Source organism: Ovis canadensis, chromosome 1 (assembly GCF_042477335.2).
Source record: "Ovis canadensis isolate MfBH-ARS-UI-01 breed Bighorn chromosome 1, ARS-UI_OviCan_v2, whole genome shotgun sequence".
NCBI lineage: Eukaryota > Metazoa > Chordata > Mammalia > Artiodactyla > Bovidae > Ovis > Ovis canadensis.
In genome coordinates this window covers 90,560,087-90,578,943 of record NC_091245.1, presented here as the reverse complement: position 1 = coordinate 90,578,943, position 18,857 = coordinate 90,560,087, and the positions used below count along the sequence as shown (strand labels likewise).

Below are 18,857 nucleotides of genomic sequence, written 5' to 3'. Positions count from 1 at the left end.
TCCAGCCTGTCTGTGACCCTTACCTTTCCACTACCTTAAAGCTTTCTTCCTCTTAATCCCAGCTCAAGATGTCAGAAGCTCTTCTTTTCCCCTCCTTCTTCCCCCTCCCTAATCCCACCATTGGCTCATCAGTTATCCAGTTGACTCCATTCTGCAAGGAAGACATTCCCCTGGCCTGACTCACTCAGTCCTATTTCTCCACAGGAATCCCCTCACCACAGACCACAAGGGCCCTGACTAGCTCATGTTTTGTGTTAATGGATGTGAAACCGGAGCAAACCCCCTCACCAAAAGAAAAACCACCCTCAACTCTCCCACACAGGTCTCAGCAGGTTACACAAATATTAGTCCTATCATCCAAATAAATCTGCCCCCACGGCCCAAAGCTTATGGCTCCCCCATCCTCTTGCTGCCTGTGCAGAGAAAGCTGCCCCACAAACATGTGAGGACCCCAAGGGGTGCCAGAGAGGAATTAGGGAAAGGGGTGTGTGTGTGCTGCATTCCGAATTCCCTGTGCAGTCTCCTTAATCTGCAGCCTGCTGTCAGTACCTTACAGTACTGAACTGAGGATTGGGAGAGTCAGGATGGCCTAGACCAGCTAGGGGCTTTGGTAAGAGGGTCTGTTAGCTGGATTTGGGGGCAGAATTAAAACTCAATATCTGAGGTAAGTTTACACTCTCATTTTAGAGATGAGAAGATAGAGGCTCAAGGAATTTGGGAATCTTGCTCAAAATATTGTAACTGGTACAACTGAGATTTTAGCCTAGGTATATCATAAATGCAAATTTCTACACCACTCTGCTCCCTTAAAATATCAACAGGCAAGAGACAACCACTGTCCAAGTCACATAAAAATAGGACATCGTGATTTTGGGGACTCGGTGTCCTGCCCTCCTCTGGCTTACTAAGCCTGCTATCTCTGGAGATGCCACTACTGCAAGCTTAGTTAGGCAGTGGGTAGTAGCTTAGAAGGAACTGTGCTATTTAGGCCAAATGTGGATTGAAGGATAATAATCACCAAGACTTGGAGAGTCACTAAATAAAGATCTGTTGAATAAATGAGGAAAGGCTGCTTTCTAAGCTGTTTGGCCCCAAACCCCAGCTCTCCTTCCCTCTGTAACCACTGGTTTTTGCTCCCAGCTTCAAAGGCTAGGATCTTCTCCTAAAAATTGCTAAAGCCAGAGATGTTTACCTGCCTAGTTTACACTGATGCCTCATGTGGCCCTTGAGATCATTCTTGTTACCCTCTCCCACCCTCGATGAGTCACGTTATCTTTTATTTAGTGTTTCCCAAATGCGAAGAGTTGACTCATTGGAAAAGACTTTGATGCTGAGAGGGATGGGGGGCAGGAGAAGAAGGGGACAACAGAGGATGAGATGGCTGGATGGCATCACTGACTCGATGGACGCGAGTCTGAGTGAACTCCGGGAGTTGGTGATGGACAGGGAGGCCTGGTGTGCTGCAATTCATGGGGTTGCAAAGAGTCGGACACGACTGAGCGACTGATCTGAACTGAACTGAAACCTGGATGACCACCAGAATAATGCATGGAAAGTTTTAAAAAAGTACAAATCCCAAGAGTAACCAAATTACTTTTTCTTAGGAGTGTTCTAATGATCTGTTAGGCTGACACTGCATGCCATTCAGTTTATACAGGCAGCAAGGGAGCAAAAGAGGCCGTGCTGGCTGATACAGGTTAAAAAGGAAAGATTGGAAGAGAATGTATGTTTGTATAGTCGTATAATTTTTTTTTCTCCTACAAAACACAGCAGTTTACAAACATATGAGCATGAAAATGGAACCTTGTCCACTATGCTAACTCATATCTAGCAATCCCAGGCTCTTGATAGTGAAAGAATGTTGCAGAATTTCTTTTGGGGTACCAGGCAGTTAGCTCACACTAACCCAGGGGAAAGATACGTGGTTTCATCTCTGTCATCTACCCTCGGCCAGGTAGGAAAAGAAGTTCTCTCCAGGTACCCTTTCTCTTGCACACACAAGAAGTATCAGGAAGCCAATGCAAGCGAAGGGAAGAATGAGCCTTGACCATGTGCTTTAGTGCAACTCATATCGCTCTGAAGACTCCTACCTCTTCCACTCTCCCTTCTAGCCTCCACAGAGTGGGGAGTCAGGGAGCTGCTCGGTTTTGTTTTGCTTTGTTTTGTTTTTTATAATACATCCCCTGTCAACTCCTTCCCAGGGCTAAGGAACCAGCTAGGACACCAGGGTCCCTCTGGAGTGTTCTCCAAGTCCTTAAATAGAGGCTGTCGCAGCCCAGGGTTGAGGGTGGAGGAAGGTGTGCATGCAAAGATCTTGTGCTTTTGAATCAGGAGGTTTGAAGTGGAGGGATGAGTGAGGTATTTTTATGTTCAGGTCTGATCCAGCCACTCTGCCTTCTTGGGGGCCTTGCAAGTATGGACGTCCACAGTGTTTCTGCACTCCTTGCACCGCACAGCACAGCACCAGTGGAATTTGCACTCACACTGGGTGACACGGGTAACTCGAGTTGTGTCATACCCTCGGCCGCAGCACATGATTTCACAACCGTCTGTCCCTTTAGATGTCTTGCTACAGACTCGGCCTGCAGTGCCTAGGGAACCTGGGTTGGGGAAGAGAGAGTGAGAACCAAGTTACCTCTTCCTTCAGCTGCTCTGGGTTCCCTTACCCACATCCTCATGAGGAAACCATAAAGAATCTTGTTTCCTGAAAATATACCCACTAGCCAAAATGACCATCTCATTGCCCTCTGCACCAGGCCTATTTCCTCCCACCATCAAGGCTCCCCAAAGACCACTGACTTTTCCTGCAATGCACTCCCTACCAATACATATCTCCATATTCCCTTCAAGACTTAGCCTGAAAATGTCATAACTTAAAGCTGGGTGAAGGTTCTCTACTTGATGTGTGAAATTTTATATAATAAAAAGTTAAAATAAAAAACTTAGCCAATAATTTATCTTTTCTAAGAAGTCTGGCTACAACTTGGTTTATATTTCATTCAGTTTTACTATATGAGAAAGTAAAATTAAAAGCATAGGCCCAATGTCAAATTATCTAGGATTAAAACCCAATTCTACACTTCTTAGCTATGAGGTCTAGCAAGTTAGTTAATAGCACCTAACTCAGTAGATGAAGTGTGTGTGTAAAAGTTGCTCAGTTGTGTCCAACTCTTTGTGACCCCATGGACTGTATAGTCCATGGAATTCTCTAGGCCAGAACACTGAAGTGGGTAGCCTTTCCCCTCTCCAGGGGATCTTCCCAACCTAGGGATCAAACCCAGGTCTCCTGCATTGCAGGCAGATTCTTTACCAGCTGAGCCACAAGGGAAGCCCAAGAATATCTAATCATCTGAGGGGACAAACTGATAAGCATTTCTGGCAGGAGGCTTCTCCCTAAGGAATTCCTAAAGAATATCCCTTGCTTTACCCCCTATGGTAGGAACTCTTGAAGGGTATGGATGGTGTTACTCCCCTTCCAGAGAATGTTCACAACCTCATTCTGACTGATTTTTGCCAAAGAGATCCTGCCAACAGATCACAAAATCCTAGAATTTTGGATAGGATGGATCCTAGAGAATATCTACTTTAGCCCTTTCCTGGAGATGGGAAAGTGACTAGCCTGGGGGTTCAAAAAGGGTATAATAACTTAACTGGTTTCTATTAGTAGTCTCCACATGCCACTAAATATGGATAGGAAATACTAGTACTTCTATATTTTTTAATCTCATCAATTTAAAATATCTGCTTTGTATGTTTTATGGTGTACATGTTAGTACAGTGAAACATAGACATAATTCATAAGTAAATATACATGTATTGGATGTACATGCTCAAATTTTTTTTAACCATAGGAGTATACAAACCAAAACATTAGGGACCACTGCTCTAGAGTGTGGAGTGACTAGATCTACTTTATATGTTTTTCACCTAACTCCAGGAGTTAGGTCCTAACTCTCTTGTACACCAGAAGCCTCTTCAATACTCTGGAGCTGAGCTGGCCTATGTAGTAGCCATTAGCCAATTGTGATCATTTAGATTTAAGTTAAGTAAAATTAGGGCTTCCCCAACCTAGATGTCCATCCGCAGATGAATGGATAAGAAAGCTGTGGTACATGTACACAATGGAATATTACTCAGCCATTAAAAAGAATGCATTTGATTTGGTTCTAATGAGGTGGATGAAATTGGAGCCTATTATACAGAGTGAAGTAAGCCAGAAAGAAAAACACATATATTTGGAATTTATAAAGATGGTAATGATGACCTTATATGCGAGACAGCAAAAGAGACACAGATGTACAGAACAGCGTTTTGGACTCTGTGGGAGAAGGGGAGGGTGGGATGATTTGAGGGAATAGCATTGAAACATGTATATTATCATATGTGAAATAGATTGCTAGTCCAGGTTCGATGCATGAGACAGGGTGCTCAGGGCTGGTGCACTGGGATGACCCTGAGGGATGGGATGGGGAGGGAGGTGGGAGGGGGGGTCAGGATGGGGGACACACGTACACCCTTGGCTGGTTCATGTCAATGTATGGCAAAAACCACCACAATACTGTAAAGTAATTAGCTTCGAATTAAGATTTAAAAAAAAAAAACTCATGGAACTACCAAAAAAAAAAAAAAAATTAGGGCTTCCCTGGTGACTCAGTCAGTAAAGAATCTGCCTGCAATTCAGGAGACCTGAGTTCGATCCCTGGGTCAAGAAGGTGCCCTGAAGAAGGAAACGGCAATCCACTCCAGTATTCTTATCTGGAAAATTCCATGGACAGAGGAGCCTAGCGGGCTAAGTTCATGGGGTCACAAAGAGTTTGGACACAACATAGTGACTAAACCACAATTAAAAGCACATAAATTTTAATATTTAGTTCCTCAGTCACACTAGCTATATTTCACGTGCTCAGTAATCACACATAACTAAATGGTTACTGTATTGAAGAGCACAGATGTCAAGTATTCCTATCATCACAGAAAGTTCAATAGGACTGCACTGCTTTAGAGGGAAATCCTGGATCCATACTCCCTTCTGGGATGACTCTACCCTTTAAATTCCAGGCCCCACTCTGGGTTTTATGAGATCTAATTTTATGCCTCTGAGAACACCCCACATACATTTGAGTCACCTTCCCTCCTGACTCCAAAGATCCTTCTCCAAAAGTGCATTTTAGGATGATAGCATAGGTTTACACCTGGGTGATGTATAACTATTTCTAGGCATTTATAGAGTAACTATCTAATTATGGCACATGGGAAGAAAACAAACTTGGTGATAGGAAATAATGACAGATGACTCCACCCTTATGGCAGAAAACGAAGAAGAACTAAAGAGCCTCTTGATGAACTTGAAAGAGGAGAGTGAAAAAGTTGGCTTAAAACTCAACTTTAATAAAACTAAGATCATGGCATACGGTCCCATCACTTCACGGCAAATAGATGGAAAAACAATGGAAACAGTGACAGACTTTATTTTTGGGGACTCCAAAATCACTGCAGATGGTGACTGCAGCCATGAAATTAAAAGACTTACTCCTTTGAAGAAAAGCTATGACCAACCTAGACATTGTATTAAAAAGCAGAGACGTTACTTTGCCGAAAAAGGTCCGTCTAGTCAAGGCTATTGGAGAAGGCAATGGCACCCCACTCCAATACTCTTGCCTGGAAAATCCCATGGACAGAGGAACCTGGTGGGCTGCAGTCCATGGGGTCGCTAAGAGTTGGACACAACTGAGCAACTTCACTTTCACTTTTCACTTTCATGCATTGGAGAAGGAAATGGCAACCCACTCCAGTGTTCTTGCCTGGAGAATCCCAGGGACGGCGGAGCCTGGTGGGCTGCCATCTGTGGAGTCAGACACAACTGAAGCAACTTAGCAGCAGCAGCAGTCAAGGCTATGATTGTTCCAGTGGTCATGTATGGATGTGAGAGTTGGACTATAAAGAAAGCTGAGCACCAAAGAATTGATGCTTTTGAACTGTGGTGTTGGAGAAGACTCTTGAGAGTCCCTTGGACTGCAAGGAAATCCAACCAGTCAGTCCTAAAGGAGATCAGTCCTGAGTATTCACTGGAAGGGCTGATGTTGAAGCTGAAACTCCAATACTTTGGCCACCTGATGCGAAGAACTGACTCCTTGGAAAAGACCCTGATGCTGGGAAAGACTGAAGGCAGGAGGAGAAGGGGACGACAGAGGATGAGATGGTTGGATGGCATCACCAACTCGATGGACATGAGTTTGAGCAAGCTCCAGGAGTTGGTGATGGACAAGGAAGCCTGGCAGGCTGTAGTCCATGAGGTCACAAAGAGTTGGACACCACTGAGTAACTGAACTGAACTGAACTGACAGGAAATCACTAGGAGAATCAGAAGTGCTTCCTCAACCTTTTTTCTCCTGCAAGTGAAAGTGTTAGTCACTCAAGTCATTTCTGATGCTTTGCAACCCCATGGACTATAGCCTGCCAGGCTCCTCTGTCCAAGGGATTCTCCAGGCAAGAATACTGGAGTGGATAGCCACTCCCTTCTCCAGTAGATGTTCCCAACCCAGGGATCAAACCTGGGTCTCCTACATTGCAGGCAGATTCTTTACAGTCTGAGTCAACAGGGAGGCCTCTAGCACCCTTCAAAGTACACAGGCTACTTTTCTCTGTGACTTGGGTAGAGCTCCACCCTGTTTCTGTGCCCAGTTTTGCTCCTAGCCAGTTGCCTGTCGGGGAATGACAGTGATAGGTGAAAACAAATAGTGTGGAAGACAGCTAAGGTTTTGGCTTCCCCTTACTGAAGTCCTGACTGCTGATACTACAGAGATGAGCCTGAGAGCCGTAAGAATAACCAGGGGAAGAGCAGTTCTGTTCCACTGCAGGTTGTGCTTAGTTTAACCCATCTGAAGCTGAAATACAAGCCATGATGGTGACTTCCACTTTTCTAGGGGAATACTACATCACCTTCCAGCATTCCCAAGAATTCCACCACAAATACATGGGACAGATTCAAAAATGATTTGGTGCTTTCTGCTGACGGTCAGGCACTGCTAGGGATCTCCTCTCTCCTTGCTTCCCCAATTCCATTTTAGAATTTTCAGTGGCAGCACATTGGATAAGCTCTCTCAGGGTCACTCATGGTCTATTTCCCACCTATCTTTCTACCTTTCATCTCCCCTGCCCCAAACCTTACTCAGTCAGGTTAACCTGCATTCTGCTTGTGGAACAGATCACGTGCTTTTCTACCTACCATTCTACTCATGTGTAGAGAATATCTACCTATTGTCCTCTCTAGCTATCCAGATAATCTCCACACTTCGAGAAACAACTTAAAGGTGACATTTTCAAATAGACTTTCTTTTGCTGTCTTTTACAGTTGCATTATCTGCCTGTTATCTCTCATTTATTTAGCTAGACTGTAAAGAGCCAAAACTCGGTCTGCATCCTATGCCTCTGCATAGCCCATACATTAGCTTGGTACTGAAATGGGTGAATCATTTGAACATTCACCAAGCAGTAACTACTGTATCCCAGATGCTGGGAATGTGAAGGAGTGCTAGATGACCTCAGGTCTCAGGGAGACCTTTCCTCTCCTCTCTGGGCAGCTTTGGGCCTGGCAGACTGAGGCATAAATCAGTAATCTTATTACAAGATTATTCTTACATCTGACTGACTCCTCCAACTTCCATCCCTAACTCCTGATGCTGAATGGACCATGATTAACTAGAGGTGCCTGCACTGAGACCTGGGGCTCCATGTCCCTACCTGCTTTCCTTACTCACCTGCAGCCTTGTCCAAGACACAGTAGTCTGGGGAGTTGTCAAAGTAGACCAGGTCAGTCCGGGTAGCACGGCGATAGCCTTGGCGAGCTGCCGTGAAGTTTGCGCCATCCTGGGTGGCTGTTACTTGCACAGCCCCGTCATAGCGCCGCCGCAGGTAATCACCTGTGCGGCGGAAATCTGAGAGCGCGCGCCAGCAGGTGCGCAGAGTACAGGAGCCACTCACGCCATGGCATTTACACTCCAGCTTCAGAAACCGCCGCACAGCCTGGAAGGTGGGGACGCAGCGAAGGGAAAAGCAGTCAGGATACTTTGTGGTCATCCCTAGGACTAAAAGCATGAGTGCCCTGAGGTCTGCTGGCCCTGGTCAGCTGGTGGAGCCACTGGTTCTTCTGTTCTCTCCCCAGTCAGATCGCACCCATTCTTCCTGACCAGATTCTTCCAGGAAACCTTCCTAGACCAACAGTGCTTTTATTTTCATGAAAGCCCATTTGAACTTTCAAGCCCCAGGATTCTGTTCATAGCTATGGCACATCCTCTGTTTTTTTTATGTCTCAGAGTTCAAGGTACCATGCCTTCTGCTTTTGTGGCATGTCATTTTCCAGCACAGTGCTAGGCATATAGGTGGTGCTCAAAGGCCAGTGCACTGACTGGAATAAGCTCTAATCCTCCTCAGACTTTAGGAGGTGATTTCTTTAAAAGCTATTTCCCTTCTTTTCTCCACCTTTCCTTAATTCCCACCTATGTGAAGACTCTTTATGCTCCAGGTTGAACCTTGGCATTCCCAAAGGTCCCTTGTGTTTACTGCTCCTCTTCCAAGGGTTGGGGCTTTTGGAAGTAATCCAGAAGCCTTCAGCCCTTCTACCTTCACATTCACGCCACGATCATAGGTACTGGCCACCCCCAGCAAATACGCATGTACATGCACACATATGAGTACTGACCGTGCGACCACAGCGATTGTTATGTAAGTTCATGAGAGCCCGGGCATCCTTAAGCCTCTTCTCCTTGGCATCCACGAAGGCTTTGGCAAAGCGAACGCCATAGTGGATGTTGTCACTGCAGCCACCCCAGTCAAAGTCCCCACGCTGGTCATGGTGTCGGCCACGGGTGTAGGGGTCACAGCTGCACACACTCAGTTCACCCTGGCTACAGGCACGAGTGATAGCATGGACCACCCCTGCTGATGAGATGGCATATACAAATGCTGCCTCCCGGCTACCTAGAGAGAGAAAAGGAGAAGCATGTTTCAGGAAAGAGCCCCACGTCTGTCTCCTTCTTCAGCCCACACAACCTCCAACTCTAAAACCTCTTTTCCTTTTCTTTCCCAGGGAAACCCCTATGCTTCCTTTATTCAGAGTACCCTTCCCTTCCGAGAACGTTCCCCAGAGTGTCTACCCCCTTCCCCTCAGCCCTCACAACTCTCTATCTACTTCTTTGTACATCTGACCTCTTGGGCTGACCTGTACTCCTGCTTCCTTCCAAACTCCCTGGGTCCAGCCATTGAAAACTTTCACAGTGAATCTTTCCCTCCCACTGAGTGCCAACCCCTGCTTAGCCAAGTCAGCCTCAGTCCACATTCCAGGCCTTTTCAGGCCCACTCTGCTGGACAGTTCCCCTGCAGTGGAGCCCCCAGCCCAGGGGTCATCCTATTTGAAGAGACAGGCTACTTTCTCCAGCCAGCTTTCTTCCTTCTCTCCTCTTGGGGATTGATGAATCATCACTCTTGTCCCTCTGACACCTCCAGAATCTCGTCTCATTCCCTTTCTCCTAGTTTACTGTTTAGCTCTGCTTAGCTCTTCTGCTGAGCGAAGTCCAAGCCGCTGACTTCCCAAATATTTACATATCACCTTTCTGTTTATCTCTCCCTCCCATTACTATAATGTTGGGAGTGTTGCGCTGAGGGCAGTGATGGTGTTGGTAAGAACAGAGCAGCCATTTCCAGTCCTCAGTCTTACAGTTCATGGATGGAAGTCTGAAGGCTGGGGGGTTGGGGAGGGAAGGAAAAGGGAGGATGAAGGATGGAGGTTACCAGGGAATGCTGTTGCTCTGACCCGTCATCCTGGAACCCTGGGATTTAGAAGGGCCACTGACTACATATCAAAGGTACTGAGGGTCTGTTTCCAACTGTATCCTGGGCTCTGCCCACAGTTTTTACTCCTAATTATGAGGCAGAATGTAGGAAAGAGGCACTCCACCCACTACCCACTCACCACCCCAACCAAGCACAGAAAGAGAAGGAACTGGAAGAAGCCCCTACTTCTGAGCATGACACGGCCAAAGACAGTGTGGTCCCGGTCCAGGGTGGTGCAGTTCCAGCGATGGTGGCGGAACTGGTGCTGACACTCTCGGATCCACTCTCGGGCACCCTCGCCCACGGAGCGCATGATGTCTGGGTAACGCTGGCACAGCTGCCGCTGCCGGCTCACCAGCCCCGGGATATTGTCACAGATCACACGGGCCCCTAGTGCCCCGATGTACCTGCAAGGTGGAGAGGGCCCTGTCAGAGCATCTGGCTTTATTCTGCAATCCAGGGGCAGGGGGCAGGGTGGGGGGGAGTAACTAGGGGAAAGGCTTGGCACTCAGACCTTTAGAGGTTCCTTCCCCCTCCTCCAACCCATATTCCCCAAGGCCTCAGGGAAGAACCAATCCCCACAAGCCTTCAAGAAACATTCTGTTTCAGAGAGAGTAACTGAGTGGTCTCCCACCATCACCAGTTCCCCAGCCAAAAACCAAAGGGACACACACTCCCAAAACACAGGCCAGGCATGTGTCACGTACACAGAAGCTATGGACATGTCACACAAACCCCATTGCCTGTTTATCTAATCAATGTTAAGAGCCTCATGGAAAAATAGCAGAATTAGTGTCTGAGACAGCATTGTTACACCCACATGTCAGAGGCATGTCCTACATAAACTGGTTCATATAGCATGGTTTGGGGGAAGAAGGATGGAGGTTGGGAGGGGTCAGTGGGAAGACAAATAAGTGGGCAGTTCTGAGTGATGTTTACAGCTCCAGTCAGACCCATATAGCTAAAAGTCCTCATTCCCAATGGTGAGATCTGGGAAGGAAGACCCCCATGCCACTCTCTTCCCCATACCCTTTACTTCTATGTCCCATGACCTTTCTTAACTAATGAGTCTTTCAAAATCATCCTTCCCAATTTATAGGGCATAATGTCCTGGATGAATGTGCATGGGCAGAGGGCTGTTTGCAGTGGGAAATCAAAGGCCAAGATTAAGCAACAGAGTGACACTCCCCATATTCCAGTCCCCAGTCTGCCTAGGTGAACAATTATAAGAAGATCAATTAGATTAGGAGAGCTACTAAAAGATATGTGGGTTGCTACAGTCATTATTAATTTTCTTAGGAAGTGTTTTTTCTTCATTCAAACACAGTTAGCCCTGGACTCCACCACAAGCCTCAGGAAGAACATTTCAGAGAGAAGGCAGGAGTTCATCATCACCTTTTCTCCCCACAAGGCCAATCAAATGAGATCTGACCCATATACTCATTCCCCACCCCCTTTCTCTGTTTCCAGCACCGCCCTTGATTTGCTGGGAATTCTTTATTCTCCTGTCCTAACACATCAAGGGATGCCTTCATGCCCCTTTTCTGCACAGGTGGGGGCCCTGGAGGGTTGTTGCTGCTACAGACAGAAAAGATTCGATTTGAGCTGTGAATGAGCCTGTGGTTTGGGAAAGGCCCCAGAATGGGCCTAGAAGTGGGTGAGGAGAAGGGAGGGCAGCCAGAGGGGAGAGGGAAAAGCTGGACTGCCCTGGGCTCTGTGTCCTCTGCAACACTCCCCCCTCCCCCTGCACTCGCAAACCCAGCCCTCACCCACAGACTGGATCACCACTGGTGACACCAACTCAAACAAACACAAGGAGGGCTGATGCTTGCCTCTTCTGGAACTCAGCAGGGCTGATGGGGCCCATCTGTCCCGGGGAGGGGTGAGAGGGCTGGTCCACCACTAGCAAATCCCATGGAATCAGCGTCCCCAGCACTGTCCATCAGGGCAACAGCTTCCAGGAACAAACAAAATAAACACCCTGGTCTGGGCCAGGCCGGAAAGGGCTGCCTGACGCACAGCCGGGAGTTACACCCACTGCCGCGGTGCTTTGTTTGGAGAATCAGGACCGTTGGAGTTGGAGCCTGTCCCTGTCTCACCACCATTCTGCTTTCCCAGTTCAGCCCCAAGTACTGCTCTAGGCAATGGGTGTTTGTTTTTTTAACTGGGGCTTGGGAAGAGGGGGGTTGGACGGGAATGGGAGACCAGTAATCCAGCTCTCATGAGACAGTCTGGAGTAGGGCAGGCCAAACTCTGGTAACAAGTCCTTCCTGTGGTCTAACTTAACTCCATTCTGCTGCAGCCCACATCGGTCCTTCCTCGTTACATCCTCGCTGAGCGTGGGAATATCTGCTCAGTATCTCCTATGGGAAGAAAATTTCCTCTACTACCACTCTTAACCCACTGCATATGCTGCTTTGAGAATATGCAGACCAGGACTTCCAATGGTCAACACCTTGTAGTCAGTGTGGGGGCCTCCAATAAAGCAGCTTGAGGTCCACCCACCCCTATGTTCCTCTAAATTCAGCATGTGCCTACAAGATGCCAACCATGTGCCAAGCACTGAGTTCAGCTGTTAGGGGCACAAAGATATTTAAGGCATCTCCCAGCTGATGGGCCAGTAGAAATGCCCCTGACTCTCTAGCTCTGTTCCCCTTCCAGAAGTTTTTACTTTCTTCTCAGCTTCCTGCTCCAGAATGCTCTCTCTGCCTGCCTTTGACCAGTTCCTATCCCTTCCTCTGACAAAGTGACTCATACCCTACTCTAGCTCTTTGCTACTCAAAGTGTGCTCCCCAGAACAGCAGCATCAGCATCTCCTGGGAACCTGTTAGGAATTCTGTGCCTCAGGCCCCATTCCAGGCCTACTGAACTGACATTTTACCAACATCCCCAGATGATTAGGACATGCTGCTCTTTGAAGGCAGGGGGTTGTATTTATTTTGTTCAGTATCTCCAGTACCTTGAACAATGTCTGGCACAAAACAGGTACTCAATAACTATTTGTTGAATAAAACAAAACCTGACTGCTCTGATTTATTCCCCAACTCCATACTCCTCCTAGCTAGCCATAAGCATCATTTCAACTACAGCTTTACTCCTTGTTGACACTGCAGGTGTTTTAAGTTTGTATCTTTTGAATGAGGCCAGGGATCCTCTTTTTGTTCACTTCCTTTCTTTTACAGTCCTTAGTGTATGTACATGGTTTAGCCCAGCCCATATTGGACGTTGAACACAAGGATAAAACTATTATCCTCCCTGAATATCTTAAGACAGTATCATTTATATGATACTTGACAGTTCACAAAACATTTTTCTACACAAAAATCCTATGAGAGAGTGCTCCATTTTACAGGTGAAGAAACTGAGGTCTGGGAGATTAACAATACTCAGCACTGTCCATCAGGGCTAGTCAAAGGAGAACTGGGGTGAACCAAGGACATCGGACTCCAAAGTCCAAGCTTATTTTCAATTCCAAGCATAAGAGAAGCACACAATGTTTAACCAGGCGTAGACCAATCAGACCTCAAAATTGGTGTGAACTTGAATTTCTTATTATGCCCCTCCTATCCTTCAGTTTCTTCGTGTGTGAAATGGGGATAATATTATCTGTCTTGCTGTATTATTTTAGGAATTGAAGATTGTGCTTATAAGCGTTTGGCCATAGTATCAGGAACTTAGGAAGGGCTCATTAAATAGCAGTTGTTGATAACTAATGTTAATATTGAGGAATTCCCCAGGGGTGGGGAGGGTGCAGGTTGGGGAACTGAGATCCCAGAAGCCTGGTGGCAAGGCCCCCAAAAACACACCCAATAATATTAATGTCACGATACCACTTTGTTCCTCTTTCTGTGAACCACAGTCCTGAATACAGTCCTGCTCTTGTGATTCCCGACATCCAAGCCCCTGCAGAATACAGACTAGTACAGGGAGGCACATGCCAGGAGACCCCCATTTCTTGTTCTATTTTTCTTGGTTAGAAGAGACCATCCGTTTCCTCCTCCACTTAAAGATCAAAAGAGGAAGGGAGTGGTTGGAGAGTAAGGGGAAGGGCTGTGAGGAAGATCAGATTGTTAACTAGTGATCGTGATGACATTCTGCTCCTGAGTGGAACATGGATACACACAGAGTCAACAGGCATCTATCTCTTCAGAGGGTTGTACAGAATATCAATCTAGCTGATTTTTTTGTTCGTTTCCTAAGAGAAAGAGAGAATCACCTTGGGGGCCTAACCTGCCTTTGGAAAGCAGCTTTCTACTTTATCCTAGAAGTGATGACTACTGAGGCAGGCATCTGGGGCCTGCAGCTATGACCCCTATGAGGCAAGCAGACTGAAATGGCCTCGCACTCACTGCCCATCCTGGCCCTGTTGCTGCCTTCCTCCAGTTCACAGGGACTGCTGAATCCCTCCGTATCACCCACTCATCTGCTTCCCTCCCTCCCTAGCTAGCTCTTTCACCCAGGAGTTTTTCCAAAATCTTTAATATGAACCACATGGGGGGAGAGTAATAGAGGGAGAAAGGAAAAGAGGGTAGCCAAGGGGACAAAATGGGGGCTCGGAAGAGCCCCAGTTAGGCCTTTAGGAGCTGCTTAACCAGGATGCTGAAATTACCAGAGTGACACTTCCTCACCTAAACAGCAAGTGGACCAAGGCTGCCTCCCAAATTGGTAAGAAGCAATCAAGAGTCCCTAAAAGCAAACTGTTATCCGGGATGGATAAAGATGCACAGTGATCAGTTCATTCTCTGTCTACAAGGCCACTGAAGGCACAAGTCTCCAGACAAAACTGAGCCCATGAAAGTAAAGGGTAGCTTTGATCTCACACAGAACTTTGAAGGGCTTTTCTCCTCATCCCCTTCTTCCTTTTCCTTTTCTAAAAGAATGTTTCAAGCCAGATGTAAGATATGGGCCTCCCTGCTCCCCCATCCAGAACCCCCCTCCTTGCCTTCCCCAACACTGCGGAGATAAAAAAGATCCCAAGAAGAGATTTTTCTGAAACAGGAAAGCAGGGAGGGGGGCAGGGCGGGGGGGGGGGGGAAGATGGGGATGGAGAAAGACGCATCTTGAAATGATAGGAATCTGCGGCCCAAGCTCGCTGGCCCTTCAGCCAGCTACCCCTCACCCTTCTTCAGCCAAGATTCCAAATCCAGAGAGAAGCCACAGGGTACAAGGGGGAAAGAGACCACACTCTGTGGAGGAGGTGGAGGTCTGGGGGGAGGGGCAGAGTAAGGAGAGGAAGGCGGGCATTGCATGGGTAAAGAGGGGTAACAGCCCAGTCAAAGAGGCCAGTTTAATTGGGGGGTGAAGAGGAAAGACAAGACTACTAAGTCATTTCTCAGTCCCACTCTCCCCCTGCTCAGCCCCTAGGAGGTAGGGGAGGAGAGAGGGCAGCTCAGTTCTGGGAGAAAAAGATGGGTGCCATCTAGACCCGGGGGGGGGGGGGGGGGGGGGCGGAGAGAAGAACAGATACCCAGTGGATTCGTAATTCCTTCTGCCTCATTTGCCCTCATGTGAAATGCCTGGTGTCTAAGGCCTGCAAGAAATCTGAGAGGATCTCTTCATGCTTTGAGACTAGAAGCCTCTAGTTCTTAGAGGGGAAAAGATGGGAGAAGGGCTCATCTAGGGAAGAAAAAGGAAGCAGAGAAGGAGATAAAGGTTCGAAGCGAGATCCGCAAAACAGGCTGAAGACAAAATGTCTAAAGCATGCAAACCCAAGTGATCTGTCTGTTTTAGTTGTGGGAGTTAAAGGGGTAGTTTTCGCCTTAATTCCATTTCTAAACCTTGCGCTGGGTACCGCTGCCTCACCCGCGCCTCACTGCGCAGTGGGGTGAGGGTCGACCAACGAGAGGCTCTTCCAAGTTTGCCAGCTGCCTCTTTCTCCACCTCCCGAGGGCAGGCGGGGACAACCTCAGGGGATCGGAGAGTTCTCTTGGACGGCCACCGCGGCCCCAGACTGGTTCCTTGAATCCATCCTAAGAGAAACTCGTAAGGTAGCTTTTGCCCTACGAGAACTGAGCTGAAATAGAGGAGGTCTGAGAAGCCTCGATTACCCCGCGTCCCTGCTCCGAGTACCTAGCGCCCTCATCACCGGACGGGGAAGGAGCGGCGCCACCTTACCCCCTCCCCATGCCCCTGCGCCCCTTGGCGACTTCAGTGACAGTTGAGCCCGGATCGTCTCTAATTCCCGTTACAGCGACAACCTGGTCTCCTGAGCAGCGGGGGCCGGGAGCTGTATATTCCCTTTGGGCGCGTCTGGCCCCTTTAACCCAGCACCTCACCCTCCCAACCCCGAGAGCCACACTCACCACCAGGACGTGTCTACGCGGGCCGGCAGCGTCAGCAGCAGTAGCAGCAACAGAAGGCAGGCAAGACTTAGGCGGGCCGAAGCCCGAGAGCCGTCGGGGGCCGTGGGTCTGGCAGCCGACTCGCGGACAGGGGAGCGAACGCGTCGAGGGGGTCGCTGCGCGGATTCCTCCGCACCACCCGGCCTCAGCATAGCTCCCCGAAGACTCCCGCCACGCGGCCCGGAGGGGCGTGGACCGGGCACCGGCTGAGGGTACTCAGGCTGCTCCTACTTCACCCCCCTGGGGGGCCATAAGGCTCGCCGCCGGCCGGGGACCCAAGGGCACCTAGTGTCCAGGAGCCGGGGCGCCAGGTCCCGGAGAGGGGCACAGGGAGCCGTGTCTGGAAGCCGACGACACCGCGCCGAACTCGGGATCTGGGGCGAGCTGCCCAGGCAGGGTTGCGGTGTCAGGGGGTCGGCGGCGCGGAGTGGGGCTGCGGACAGAGTGTGCGGACAGCCCCTCCGGCCGCGGGCTCTCATTGGACGGCGCGGGGCGGGGCCGAAGCCCCGGACACGCGCGGCCCTCAGGGCGGCTCCGCCCGCGCCAGCTCCCGGCGCTCCGCGGCGCCCTAGGTGTGGCGGCCGCCTCCGCCCCTCGGCGCCCCTAGCACCGCGCCGCGCCCCCACCTGCCCGGGACTGACGGGGCGCAGTGGCGCCCTTCTGCGCCCGGAGCACCCAGTCCCTGCCCACGCCGCGCCACCGGGTCCTAGCGCCCTGCATTCGGCAACGCCAGCCTCCGTGGGTGACGGCCAGGGGGCCCGGGGGAGGGGAGCTGCAGACGCTTTCCCCTACAGCCACCTAACCTACAGTGACACTGGAGTGAGCGACAGAGGGCTTGGGCATTTCCTCCGGCTCTCTCCCCCTCGGTTCTTGCGCTTCTGTGAAATGGGTAGAAGCTCTGCCGCGGGGAGTTGCGGGAGAATCTTGATTCCCTTTCCAACGCTGCCAACGCGGGCGCCACCGGCTGCCGACCTCAGGTAGGGCTTCTCTCATCGACCACCCGCTGCCCCTGGTTTTCCCTCTCTCTCTCTCTCTCTCCCTCTCTCTCTCTCTCTCTCCCTCTCTCTCTCTCTCTCTCTCTCTCTCTCTCTCTCTCTCTCTCTCTCTCTCTCTCTCTCTCTCTCTCTCTCTCTCTCTCTCTCTCTCTCTCTCTCTCTCTCTCTCACACACACACACACACACACACACACACACCCACCCACACACCCACACACCCACACCCACACACACACACACACACCCCGACTTCAGGTAGGGGCTTCTCTCGTCGACGACCCGCTGCCCCTGGTATATACACACGCACACACAGCGTTTAGACACAGGTCCCCCACACACACCCACACCCTCACACCCCGTTTAGACACAGGTCCCGCCTGCCGGCCGGCGATGACCAAAGCCGAGAAGCACACCTGCGGGCCGGACGCGAACTCCCAGCCCTTTGCTGCCCGGGTTCAGCACAGCTCAGTCGCTCCCAGCTCTCCCGAAGCTTCGGTCCCCCACCCCTTCGGGCGGGGCTGCGAGTACAAGAGAATCAGAAACAGCTGGGCGGCTTTCCCGAACCAGAGGCCAGGGTGGGGGTCCTGCTGAGAGAGTGGGAGCCCCTGAGCCATTTCTCTCCTTCGCCTTTCCACCCTTCCTCCTCCCCACTGCTCCCTTCCTTCCCCCCTCCTCCGCACCCCCCTCCCGCCAGCCCCCCAGCAGCCTGGAGGCGTGGTAAATTGTGAAGGGCTTGGGGGGCTGGCAGCTGTAGAAACTGACCCCCTCCTTCCCTCCACACTTCTTAGGTTGGCAGGTAGAGCTTCCGGAGGCAGGGTGCCCTTACTGAGACCTAAAAATTCTTTTTGAAAAATCCTGGATCTTCCAACTTCCAGAGTACACCTGGGGTCTGGCCCCAACCGCTTCTCCAGCCTCAGTTTCTCCTGCCTAGCCCCTCATTCCCAGGTGTCTTTCCTGCCTCTCCCCGTGATTTATCTAAACTATAAAGCCCTGGTGTAAACAACGCGCTGGAAACTGCCCAGCCCCTTCAACCCCAAACTCATTGTCAGTTCTTGGTTGGGGGGGGAAGGGGGGTCGGTGTTAGAGACTCCGGAGTGTGAGCGGACAGGGCGCAGCTGGCTGCAGAGAGGCTGCAGACATCCCAGAGGCAGACATGAGGGAGAAGGGCTCAGGGAGACCTTTATCCCCTCTCGCCATCTCTCACCCCTTCACCTCACTTTCTGCGGCAGGGGGCGGAGTGACTTCATTAATTCAACAAATATTTATTCCCTACCATGTGCCAGACTGTGCTAGGCACATCAGTGAAACAAAGCAAAATGAACAATGTCAGCCTGTATGGAGGTTTCACTTATATTGGAAGAAGATTGACAATAACCAGTAAACATCATAAGTAATACATATAGCATGTTAGAAAGTGGTAAGTAGAGGGGGAAACAAGAGTTGTTCAGGGTAGGCCCCATTAAGGGGACATTCAAAGCCTCATGCAACAGAGAAGGTGCCCACCCCTGGGGGAACGTAGGAAATGGGGGCTGGACAGGAATTGGATGGGAGTGAGCGACGGTGAATACAGAGACCAGGCAGGGTCCGCATGCTAGCCGCATTCTTCCCTGCCAATCGACCCATCCCCTCTCTTCTCTCTGTCAGTCTGGGAAGCTCCAGTCAATCCTTCTGTTTCCCCGAAAAGAAGCCAAC

The 18,857-nt window shown here is 49.8% G+C and overlaps 2 protein-coding genes across 6 annotated transcripts in view; one reads left to right on the top strand and one right to left on the bottom strand.

Annotated features, from left to right (window-relative positions):
• Positions 1-18,857, top strand: part of ST7L (suppression of tumorigenicity 7 like) — a 140,942-nt gene that overhangs the window by 82,397 nt on the left and 39,688 nt on the right. The window contains exon 16 of one of the 4 annotated variants that reach the window (XM_069600581.1): positions 11,156-12,855. The exons of the other annotated variants lie outside the window; for them this stretch is intronic. The gene's annotated coding sequence lies outside the window, so the exon portion shown is untranslated. Of the gene's footprint in view, positions 1-11,155; positions 12,856-18,857 lie in introns of those variants that run through there. 4 annotated transcript variants of the gene reach the window in all.
• Positions 1,725-17,679, bottom strand: WNT2B (Wnt family member 2B). 2 transcript variants are annotated; one of them, XM_069600742.1, is made up of 6 exons: positions 17,579-17,679; positions 16,131-16,553; positions 10,015-10,235; positions 8,699-8,976; positions 7,758-8,022; positions 1,725-2,600 (listed from the first exon to the last, which is right to left on the bottom strand). In XM_069600742.1, exons 2-6 carry the CDS (start codon positions 16,319-16,321, stop codon positions 2,371-2,373), a joined length of 1,185 nt encoding a protein of 394 aa, XP_069456843.1. In that variant the 5' UTR covers positions 16,322-16,553; positions 17,579-17,679; the 3' UTR covers positions 1,725-2,370. The 2 variants fall into 2 exon arrangements, with proteins under 2 accessions (XP_069456843.1, XP_069456832.1); XM_069600731.1 differs by lacking the exon at positions 17,579-17,679 and having other exon boundaries at positions 16,131-17,277.